The 12,762-nt window shown below is 39.6% G+C and overlaps 1 protein-coding gene across 1 annotated transcript in view; it reads right to left on the reverse strand.

The window, feature by feature from the left end:
- LOC125455925 (trafficking protein particle complex subunit 6B) overlaps window positions 1-12,762 on the reverse strand; it is a 39,356-nt gene that overhangs the window by 6,103 nt on the left and 20,491 nt on the right. Inside the window, exon 5 of the mRNA XM_048538494.2 lies at window positions 123-216. Within this exon, the coding sequence (XP_048394451.1) occupies window positions 123-216 (94 nt within the window). The remainder of the gene's footprint in view (window positions 1-122; window positions 217-12,762) is intronic.

A 12,762-nucleotide genomic window follows, 5' to 3' on the forward strand; every position in this document is an offset into this window, starting at 1 on the left:
AAGATGATCAGCTAATCAAGATGTATTGACAACTGTGGAACAACCTCTTAGCTCAAGCAGTTGTAACACAAACTAAAAACCCTCATATACAATAATTATTTTTAAGACACCACACAACTTACATGCAGGCATTGCAGTAACTTCCACTGTCACAATACTTTTAATTCCCAAGTTCGATAACGCACCTCGAACTAATCCACAAGTAAACGCCAAATACTGAAATAAAAGATAAGGATGCTGTTAAACCTCCCGTAATATGTAAAGAATATTGAAAATCAATATTAAATCAAAACTCAACACGGCTAGCCAAAGTTAGCACTGCTGCCTCACATTGCCGGGGTCCGATGTTCAATTCCAGCCTCTGGTGACTGTGTGAAGTTTACACATTCTCCCTGTGTCTGCATGGGTTTCTTCTGGCTGTTCTGGTTTCCTCCCATAGATCAAAGATGTGCAAGTTAGGTGGATTGGTTGTGCTAAGTTGCCCACTGTATCCAGGCTAGCAGGGTTACAGAGACACAGGGATGGGGCAGAGAGGGTGGGGTGGTCTTGGAGGGGTGGTGTGGATTGTATGGACAGAATGGCCTGCTTCCACACTAAGTATTCTACGATCCTTAATGTCCACTTTGCACTAAATGCAAAATTAAGTTCTGCAAGATAGCTCAATACATATAATGACATTTTTAAATGTATAATAAATGAAAGACATTTGACTCCATTTATATTTTTCCTCTCTTCCAAATAAATTCTCAGTCAGAAGAATGCAAATAGAAATCTCAATTTGAAAAACTAAGCTTTTGGCTAGCAGTACAACAATCAAGGGCTTTTTGAGGTACTGTTTATTGAACCGCATGAATTGTTCATGGGTCGGTGTCTCACTTTAGCATTATGAAATCCTGGATATCAAAAATATAGTTAACACCCAGTCACGTGTCTATTAAGTCTTAAGTGTGTTAGACACAAGGTTGTGCATTTCTAAGTGTTTTGATATTGCTAAAGCAAGACAGTCCCACAATTTAGTGAGCATTCATCAAAGATGAGTTTTAAAAAATAGTTTGTAGAATTCATCTGAATCATGCCCTACACAACAGTGAGATGCAAAAATATCACATTTTTCAATATGATCTGTTAGTGTGATTGTTTTGCCTGAAACAGGTCTGCAAAGTACTAAACTCTTCACCGTGAGCCAAGGTATTTCTAATACATCATGGTCTTGTCACGCTTGCAGATCACCAACCTTAATTAACACATTACTTGCATTTGCTTATATACACTCGCAGCAATAAACATCAGATCTGTCAGAACCTACTCGCAAATTAGATGTTGTTTAATTTTAATAGTTATTTCCTTTGTATGTTCAAACTTGATTATTTTCAATCTAGTTGCTATGTCTCTGTATATAATCAATTTATTTTCTAATAATACTGTAGTTGCCGAATATCGGTCAACACAAAATGCTGGAAAACTCAGCAGGTCTGGTAGCATCTTTCCGGATGGGTGGGGAATAGAGTGATGGTTCAAGTCCAGAATGACTCTTCTTTATTTTCTGTGTTAATTTCTGTTCCTCTGTTGGATTCACTTTTTGAGGCTGTCCTGTATGATCCTTACTGCCAGAGAAAGTGGTAGATGCAGGTACAGTTACAGTGTTTAAAAGACATTTGGACAGGTGTATGAATAGAAAAAGTTTTGAGGGATATGGGCAAAATGTAGGCAAATGGGACTAGTTTAGTTAGAGAAACTTGTTGCGCATGGACAAGTTGGACTGAAGGGTCTGTTTCCGTGCTGTATGACTATTACTATTATTACATCTTACACCACCTTGTATTCCCGTTGGATCTCTTATTTCTTAAAGCAATTTTAACTTTACTTCCCCTCTAAATTATCTCCACTCTACTTTCCTCTTGGTGGACCATCCCTTGCTAAAATAAGTTAAATCTTCGCTGTAACAACAGTTAATGTTTCATTGAAAACAATGGTTCTTTCTGGAAATCTCTACCATGAATAGATTCCAAAGCCCCATCCTCCTGCACCATTTCTCACAAAGCTATTATATCCTGTTATTTCTATACTCAATGTGCGCTACTGGAGGTTTTCCAGGCATTACTACATTGAAGACCCTGTTCCTTAATTTCCTCCTGAGACACTGTTTGCAGGTCCATAACCCTTCTCTTTCCTGCATTATTGCTTCCTATGCAGACCATGACTACTGGCTATTCCCCTTTCTTCCTAAAAAATATTTTGCAGCCTCACTGCATTCTCTTTTACCTGCCACAAGGGATAACATAATCATTGGTCACAGATGAGGATGACTGTCTTCCACTCAGGGCATGTCCATATGTGGCTATACAGACTGATGCAGCTTCCACAGGATCTGTTACACTTGGGATGAAGAAGTGAGTGAGGCATTGGTGTGGCAGTGCTCTCCTTATGCTGTTTTCACTTGGCCTCTGCTTCCCCCGATGGCAAGTCTCAAAATGCTTGACACCTTGCCAGGTGCTCCTCCGCCACTTTGGATAGTCTTGGGCTAGTGATTCCCAGGTGCCTGTGAGAATGCCGCACTTAGTCAGTGAGGCCTCGAGGGTATTACTGAAGCGCTTCCTCTGTCCACCTGTCGTTTCAGAGCTGGAAGCGGAGCACCTGCTTGGGGAGTCTCATGTTGGTCATGTGGATAACGTGCCCAGTCTATCATAGCCTCAGTACATCAATGCTGGGGATGTTGGCCTCGTCAGGGACACTTGTGCTGGCGCTTTCTTCCAAGCAGATTCTCAGGATCTTGCATAGGCGCATTGGTGGTGCTGTGCCAGCACCTTGAGAAGTCCACTGTAGCCACTGCATATTTCAGAGCCGTAGAGAGACCAGGAACCACCAAAGCTTTGCAAACCAGGAGCTTGGTGTCAGATCTGATGTTGTTGTTCTCAAAAACCCTTTTACACAGGCGGCCGAAGGCTGTGCTAGCACAATGGGAGGTAATACTGAATCTCTTCATCAATAGTGACTTTGGTGGACAGGAAACTCGAGTTATGGGAAACATACCTCTTGTGGTTCCAATTCACAGTTGCAGAATTGTTCAGCTATGAAATTGCCTACAATTCAGTGAATTTCTAGGTTTTACTGTGTGAAATAACTCCACAAACACCAGTATCCTGTTACCCTTTATTTATACATGCATAGTACAAGACCCAGCTAGCACAGAGCCAGCTCCTAGAGTGAACAGATCTTCTGACACTCTTGTTTATACCTATTAGCCAGGCCTCCCCGATTACAGCTGTCAATCTGGTCCAATCAAGGAGTTCTTATTCTACAGAGCTCTATCTGGCTGACCTCATTCCAATCACTATATTCCCTCTCCGTCTAAGTCCTGGGATATAAGCCCATTAATATTCCTGTAGCTTCTCCAGGTCTGGTTCCTCCAACTCCACTTCAGATACTGGCAGCATGTATTGAACCCTAGTTTGCTTGTGACCAGAGCTTCTCAGAAGAAATGCACCTTCTTCAGGTGGTAGCAACATTGAAGCAGTGGCATCTGCTATATCCATCCTGTCCTCACAGGGTTCTTCAACACTAGGCGAGAGGGGAGAAGCCATGAGTTCTGACAGCCCTACCAGATGTTCTGAAAGGCCAGGTATGTTTTGCACCCACCCCATTTGAGAAATTCCAGCTTTCATGTGGACCACATGCTTGTTCAGGTCCACCTCTTCTACCTGAGCTTTGTACATCAAGGACCTGCAACGTATGCAGGGCTAATCCCATGGTTTTGGCAGCAAACTTCGTACCCCTAAAGTAAACTGCATCTCTCAATTAGTCTTGTATCCAACATTGGCAGTCCTGATATCATTATGCCCCAATCAGGGAACTTGTGTTCTAAAGAGATCCACCTGGCTGACCTTGTTCCAATCACTACACTGCCCACCTTGTTAGTTATTTGTTTTGGTGTTATAGATGTGCTGTATTTGTCCTCCCCTAAAGCTCCCTTGACAGTTTTTTTAAAAACACTGAATGCTGAGAGTTCAGTGCTCTTAGATTACTGCGCTGTCTTTTTCCTACCCAAGTCTGAGAAACCGTACAGTAATTCCTGAAGTATTTATTCAGGAGACAACAAAAAAAAGTCTTTAAAGTTTCCACATGGCATTGGAGTGTTAAGTAATGGGTATCAATGTAGTTATGGATTTTAATGTTTATGTTTACCATTTCCCAACTCCTGTTTACTTCAGAATTATTTGTGTATACCAGCTTATTTAATACAGTTCAGATCCCAATCATATAAGTATCCTCTAATTAGCTCATCTTAAATTCTATCACTAAGCATGTCCTTCCCCAGCTCACTAAATTCCCATCTCTATTTCTTTCAGCAAATCAAACAGATTCATCTAACTGTCGACACAAAGTATACTAGCAGATTGCCATATGTACTTTCTCAAAGCAACAAGTTACAACTAGCTATTCAGTTGCCAACCATAATAAACAAATATACTGGTGTTCTAGTACAAAGAGCTGTCCACAAACAAGTCGTGCATACTGGGATATTTCATGATCAAGGACTCTAAGCTGAAAGATGCACTAAAGTTTGGGGCAAGTGCCACAAAGGTTCAACTGGGAAAAGGCCACCCTTAAGGCCTTTCAGCTTCAGTATGCAGAAGGTTCGAACCTAGATAAAACCAAGGCTGTACATTACAATGTAATAGATCTTGTAAATATTAATTGTAATTATAGATGCATTAATACACAGTATTAGAATGAAGCAATTTAGTTTGAAATTCAATTTTGAATAGTTGTGATGTACTTTTATAAATGTTACTAAAGCATATTTTTGGAAAAAAATTGCCAGGCACAATAATTAACACTTAGAGATACAGGACAAATCTGCTTCACAGCTGGAAGCCACTGTAGATGGACTAAGATCGCGCGAAGTAGGACTTAACCCCAAAGGCATGGTGCTCCACCTTCGGAAGCTGTTAGCCAATCAAACAGGCCAGCAGCTGCTAGGACTGCAGACAGGCTCAATGAGGAGACCCAACAGGAATCCAGATCGAGGTAAATCGAAGTCATGTAGAAGAGGTTTTCCAACCCAGGAGGGGTCAGAGGACTGCATTTTAAAAAGCCATGTGGGTAGAAAGAAGCTACTATTACACAATGAGTAAAGAGCACCATTCAAACAAACAAAGTACCTGCTTCCTTCCTGCCATTCTAAAAGCAAAATGCAGTCCACACCAAATGCATTACGGTGAAGGTAGGCAGTGGTTTAGTGGTAAAGTAATGTACGATAATAATCCAGGTCAACAGACTAATGTTGGGAGTCATGCCCTGTCCTCAACATGGCAGGTGGTGAAATCTGAATACAAATAAACTCCAGAATATTTAACAACTGGTAAAATTGCTTATTTGTCATAAAAGCCTCTGGTTCATTATTGTAATTTACAGAAAGAATATCTGTCATCCTTACCTAGTTTGACCTGCATGTAACTCCAGGCCGACAGTAGTATATTGACTCTGTCTTGGCTCCTGAAATGACCTAGTAACCCAGTCAGTTTAAGGGCACTTGGAGACAGGGAATAAATGCTGGCTGTGGGACCCACATCCTATAAATAATTTTTTTTTGTTATTCAATCAACTTTTAACAACTTTAATTGAACCTTAAGTTATTTATTTATATCAGTTGGTGGTCTGCCAGTTTCAGTGCCAACCCCATATTATGTAGTGAACTTGTGGGTAGGTAATTTAACCACGAGGCCTATTTTGCTTGCCTCAACTGATGGAGGCTTGTAATTTCCGATCCACACTTGGAGCTGACTGACAAAACTTCGAGGAGCGACAATTATCGAAAAAAAAGAGGAAAAACCAGATTAAACTTCAACACTTTGTTTTACTTGTTAGAGAATTCCACATCTCACCAAATTCCTGTTGTCATTCCATTCAGCAAGCTATTTCAACAATCAGGTCATACAGCTGTTATGCACAGTTCAAATGTAAGCATATGATCGTAAGCATCACCTTGCAAATAAATACACCATCAATTACTGAATTCATGATTCAAAATGTTTCTGTACCAATACCACTCAAAAATCAAAAAAGTTAAAATACTGCAAAAGCCAGAAATCTGAAAAATAGACATACTTGTAGGATAACTTTCACCCCATTTCGTTTGGTGAAAACCTACTTCATTTCTACTTTTTGTCAGCTTTGATACAAGATTACCAACCTCAAAACATTGACTTTCTCCTATAAATGCTGCCTGACTTGCTGAATATTTCAGCTCAAATTATAGTCTACGTTTGAGAAAATATTTAAACCAACTCTCAAGTGATCAAGAAAATAAATAAGGAATGAAACTAGGGTATTTCGTGTGGAGGATATTAGCTATACTACTGCAAGTAATTTATTCCCTAAAGGAGTTGCAATTAATATGTTACTTCTTTCATTCTTTGAATAAGAACACAATCTTTATTACCTATTTAGCAGTTTAGATATTTTCATCGGTTGGTCCTGTAGCAAGAACCTTTACAAAGATAAGCCAGAATCCAAGATGCATATATTGCAAATTTCATTCATTACTCAAGGGAAGTGATCTAGGCACTGCTGAAAATCAAAAAAAAAAGTGAGTCATTCATAACACCTAACCACTCCAAGCTTTGCACTGTTACTTTTCAGACCCTTCCTATATTGAAGGAAAGTCTACACAACCTCAAATCTGTATGGAACAGAGACAACTTGAGCAGGTCTCCATTAAATGTCATTTTTTGTCAATTAACTAACATTGCTGTAGCAGACTTCATATTATCTTACATTTTGATAGATGTTCTTTATAATTTCTGTTCAGATTTTCTTGCATTCAATTCATTTGTCCATCATTTTAAAACCAGAAAGTAAACCCCAGTCTTTCCTCTCCCAAGTGCAAAAACAAAATAAGTTTTGTTAACTTTATTATGGCTATTGCCATAAAAAACTTTTTCATTGAATCATTATTGTTCGAAGCACAGAAATACATAATTTATTTTAACGGTTTTGCACCCTCCTATCGAACACCTAGTCTAGTCTAGAGTCCAATTTCACATTTGCTACATTCCAATAAAATTTACTCTTTATCAGAACATCAATATTGGTGTCCCACAGGATTCATGTTTGTTGGTCAATAATTCATGATTTATTAATGACTTACATAATAGGCACTATTTCTTTCTCCTTTAAATCTGCCATAATCACCCCTTTCCTCAAAAGGAAATGGCTCTGACCTTACAGTTCTTGAAGACTATCAACCCCACCTCCATCCTTCCAAGGACCTTGAACATACTGTTACCTCCTAAACTAAAGCCCATCTTTCCCAGAACACTTAATCCCAACAGATTTCTGTTTCTGCACCCACCTCAGCTACTGACCAGAAGGCTAGCCTAAGACTTTATCTAGCACAGTATCATGTTTGAGGGGGGGATGGGAGGGAATGTGCCCTGGGGAGAGAAAGTGGGAAACACATGATTCTAATGAGCGTTATGTACACACTTGCTTTTAAACTAGTTAATCTCATTATAATGGGATTCCATCCTACTACTACAGGTTATATAGGCATATTCTACCATTCTAACATCTTTAGAAGGGCACAGAAACCAGTCCCTTTAGAACAAGAGATTGGTCAGTGTAGTGACTGCAATGACAGCCAGACCTCACATACGAGTTCCCTGATTAGACTAGATTAACAGCCCCAAATCAGGAAGACCTGGCTGACACAAAAGGATTAATGTCAGGGATACGGAGGCCCAGAATGCCTGACTCGAGAGCAGCAGTGCTATTGTCAAAGGCCATGCATTTATAAATAAAGGGTGATTGGTGATGGGATGCCAGCCTTTGAAGAGTTACTTCAGTCAGCTAGTTGATAGCCGAATTGGAGTAAATGACTTATCACTCCAATTCAAAGTGTCTCCACTTCAATGTGAGTCCAAGAAACCCAAATGCTGTTACAGTTAAACACCTGGCTAGATGCATTGACTGAACAAAAGCCAGAATGTTAGACTGTCAAAGTAAACCATCTAGAATGGTGTATAATGCTTGAGATTATAACTCAAAAATACTGACACCAAAGAACTCCCCAGCACTTCTTTGAATACTGCCATAGGATCTATGTTCACACAAAGTGGGGCAGACAGAGCATCAATGTAAAATTTCATCAGAAGTTTGGCATCGAGAAAGGACAATATTCACCCAGTGCTGCAGGGAGGTGTCAGCTCAGATTATTTGCTTGAACACCTGGAACACAGCATTAGGGCATAACTTTCTGGCTCTGAACAGAGTCTAATACCACTGAGTTGAGGGACTAGAGGAAAGAGAATTATATGTTATTGTCAATCTAAAAAGGATTTAAAACATTTGAGCAGGTACATGACTGAGAAAGGTTTAGAGGGATATGGATCAAATGTGGGTAATTGGAACTAGCTGAGTGGACACCATGGTCAGCATGGACCAGTTTGGGCCAAAAGGCCTGTTTCCGTGCTGTATTACTCTATGACTCTAAATGCAAGCAGATTTACTGAAGGGTCATCATTAGTGCCTTAACTTTGTCGCTTATCTCAAGGGGGTTGGAATATAAAAGCAGCGATGTGCTCCTGAGGCTTTATAAAGTTCGAGTTACGCCCCACTTAGAATACTGTGTCCAATTTTGGGCCCCACACCTCAGGAAGGACATACAAGCCCTGGAGTGCATCCAGCGGAGATTCACATGGATGATCCCTGGAATGGTAGGTTTAACATATGATGAATGGCTAAGGATCCTGGGATTGTACTCATTAGAGTTTAGAAGGTTGAGGGGAGATCTAATAGAAACTTACAAGATAATGTATGGTTTAGAAGGGGTGGACGCTAGGAAGTTGTTTCTGTTAGGCGGGGAGACTAGGACCCGTGGGCACAGCCTTAGAATTAGAGGGGGTAAATTTAAAACTGAAATGAGACGCCATTTCTTCAGCCAGAGAGTGGTGGGCTTGTGGAATGCATTGCCACGGAGTGCAGTGGAGGCCGGGACGTTGGATGCCTTCAAGGCAGAGATCGACAAATTCTTGATCTCGGAAGGAATCAAGGGCTACGGGGAGAGTGCAGGGAAGTGGAGCTGAAATGCCCATCAGCCATGATTTAAGCGGCGGAGTAGATTTGATGGGCCGAATGGCCTTACTTCCACTCCTATGTCTTATGGTTTTATGGTCTTAACTACTGAAGTGATGCTGGGCAACCTATAGTGTTTCTCCTGTGCATCATGAACTAACAGACTGACAAAGCAATCAATCACTTAGATTTGGGGTAAAAGCAAAAAATTTAAATTACTTCTTGTAAACTGAAATCTCAAAACAGATTCACAATGCCAAGAACAAAAAGAGAGTTTGTTTACATCCTAAAACAGTCCGAAATCTTGAGTAGAGTTTCTAGTTTTGGAGTTCAGTTCAGCTTAAGTAGCACTCAAATCCACATTTGTTTCCTGAAGTGAACTTTCAATTCAAATTCACATTCACTCTACACAACTTTCCATGAACAAGGATTTAAATGCAATAAAATTACATTGATCAATATTTTAAATTAAGTGCAACAAATTGGAACAGCTTAAATAAAATTCTGCAGTCATTGATCATGGGGTGGCACTTGTTGCTAACAGTGAACCAAACTACCTGCAAATACTTAGCTGCTTTGTACTGCCAATTTTTCCTGCGATTACATCAATTTCATTCTAGTGCAATCCATACGTAATCTCTGATATCCAGAGGTAGTGAAAACAACAAGCCCTATGAACAAGCAAAATAACATCAGGATGAAAGCTTCTCAAAATTCAAACCACTGGTATTAGGTAGTCAAGAGTGCTGACATCATTAGTGTACATCTGGAACAGATGTCAGCACTCACTCCACCAGCATTGCATGCTGCTGGCGCCACTACTGTGCTCAGTGGCAAACTCCTGTGATCAGCATGCACCCCCATCTGCTCAGGTTGCCAACCTACATATTCGCTCAGCCCTATGCAAACTACAAATCTGAACCATGATAGAAGGTTGACTGAGTAAGGTCACAAAACTTAAGATTCTGCACATCAGGAAAACTTTTGAAAGATTTCACATTTTGTTGGTTCTGTAGTTGTTAAAATAGTTTTAAATAACTCAAATTACGGGATGGTCCTAATCTTCAGTATGCCTGGCAGTTACATCTGATGAGCTGAGGCTGCCTAGGAAGTGACTGTATTTTACTAACGTTTTTGATAAGGGTCTACATGGTAGACAAATTGATAAAATTAGATCACATGCGATTCAGGGTAAGCTTGCTAAGTGAATACAAAATTGGCTTTATGGTAGGAAAGAGAGCATGTTGGAGAAGAGATTTTTTTTTGGTTTGAAGGCCTGGCTGGGCCTGTGACCAGCAGTGTTCCACAGGGATCGGTACTGGGTCCACTTTGTCTGTCATTTATATAAATAACTTGGATGGCCTGGTTAGTACATTTGCAGATGACACCATAACTGGTGCTATAGTGGACAATGAAGAAGATTATCTAAAATTACAAAGAGATCCTGATCAATTGGGTCAATTAAGTGAGCAGTGGCAGACAGGGATAAATTTGGATAAACAGGAGATATTGCATTTTGGCAAAACAAACTAGAGCAGGACTTATACAATTAATGCTAGAGTCCTGGGTCCTGTTGTAGAACAGAAAGACCAAGGGGTTCAGGTGCATAATTGTTTGAAACTTGCATCGCAGGTAGACAGGGTGGTTAAGGAGGCATTTAACACGCTTGCCTTGCATGCTCAGACCTTGGAGTATTGGGGATGAGACAAGCTAAGGTTGTTTAGGACATTGGAAAGGCCTCTTCTGGAGTAGTTTTGCAGTTCTGGTCACCTTGCGATAGGCAGGATATTATTAAACTTGAGAGGGCTCAGAAAAGATTTATCAGAACATTGCTGGGAATGGAGGGTTTGAGATATAAAAATAGGCTGGGCCTTTTTCCACTGGAACATACAAGTCTGAGGGATGACCTCATGGAGATTCATGAAATCATGAGGGGCATAGATAAAATGAATAACAAAAAGGTCTTTTTCTTAAGATGGGGGTTCTTCAAAGCCAGGGGCATATTTTTAGTGAAAGGAGAAAGATTTTAAAATGACAAAAGGGCAACTTTTTTTGGTTTAGAGTGCTTCACGTGAGGAATGAACTGTCAGAGGAAGTGGTGGATGAAAGGTACAGTTACAACATTTAAAAGGCATTTGGACAAGTACACAAATAGGAGAAGTCTGGAGCGATACAGGCCAAACGCAGGCAGATGAGAGTAGTTTAGTTTGGGAACATGGTCAGTGTGGGCTAGATGGACTGAAGGGTCTGTTTCCATACTGTAAACACTGCAGTCTGGTGGCAGTATTATTTTAAGTGCCAATTTAAGGGCCAAAAGGATACAATGAGCAGAAATTTGCCTTGGCTATTAATTCATTCAAATCTAACATGTAGCCAGTTTTCCAGTGGAAATTTCTTCCCCTCCGGTGTAATTTTTTTAAAATGCAAAAGATTATGAATGTTGATTAACTTTAGGCATGATCGATTTGAAATGCTGCAATAATTTCCTCTAGTTCGAATCACTTTGGGCAAAATATCACAAGTAGCAGTTCACCTCACAGAAACCTCACCTCTATACAGCTGGTGAAACATTTGTTTCAGCAAAACAAATTATACCCGCATTTCCATTATGTTTACAGAAGTTGGAGAGACGGGAAATATTTCATCTGCTAGGAATCAAAGTTATTTTAAATTAAGGTGACCAGTTGAAGGGCAAACAACTGCTAATATTGTAAACATAATGTTTTTGTTTTGAAACAGAAAATAAATATTTAAATCATCACATTCGCTCAGAAATAGACCCCTTCTTATGCATATTTACTTTGTTTTTTGCGACAGTAATTTGTTTTCAATGAAGTTCAGCATTTAGATGGGCCAAAACAATAATCAATACTCTTGGAATGTAGCACAATTTTCAGATTTCACATTTTACCCAAAAGTACAGGCACCTTTCCATGCTACTGTTGATTTAGATGTTTAAAAACAAAGACTTCACACATTTAAAGACCTACCCTCTCAAAGCAAAGTATTCTCTTTGGGATATAGCAAACAAAAGAAAGCACAGCTTTAAATCCAACATAGTGTTTAATTAGTCTAATAACATGCTGCTCACATTAAATCAGCGCTGCACCGACTTTCAAAAACATTACCTAAACTGAGGACTAATTTTGTTGCAACATCAACTATAATATGAAGCATAGCACTGGCAGGAGATTGCAATCTTTAAAAGAAGCACACCACAAAATCTAGAACAAAAAGGGAGATATTTGGGGTCAAAGGAGTCTCTTCATCCTGTAACTAAAACACTCAGAAAAAATCTGTGATATTAACGAAGCAAATTAAAGAGTCAGAGAAAACATTTTATAAGGAGGAATAATATATTGAATAGCACATGCTGCATTTATTGTTGGACTGGTACATAATCCGATGTATCACTACTAACAGTGTATCGCCTACGCGCTATCCCCTCCTGACCTGAAATACAGACTAGAAGAACTAACAAAATTACTATTCCTTTCATTTACTTTGTTAAAAATGAGCAATAGAAATTTAATTACACCAGAACACTACTGGAGTTGAAAAAAGTTTCCAAAGGATACAAGGTTATAGACATGTATAACATAAAATGTAAATATGCTTGCATTAAGAGTATTGACAACACAGACTATCAAAAGCAAGCAGAAAGAAAGTTTTAAATTATAACCAAGC

This window comes from Stegostoma tigrinum, chromosome 10, assembly GCF_030684315.1.
Source record: "Stegostoma tigrinum isolate sSteTig4 chromosome 10, sSteTig4.hap1, whole genome shotgun sequence".
NCBI classification, from domain to species: Eukaryota; Metazoa; Chordata; class Chondrichthyes; order Orectolobiformes; family Stegostomatidae; genus Stegostoma; species Stegostoma tigrinum.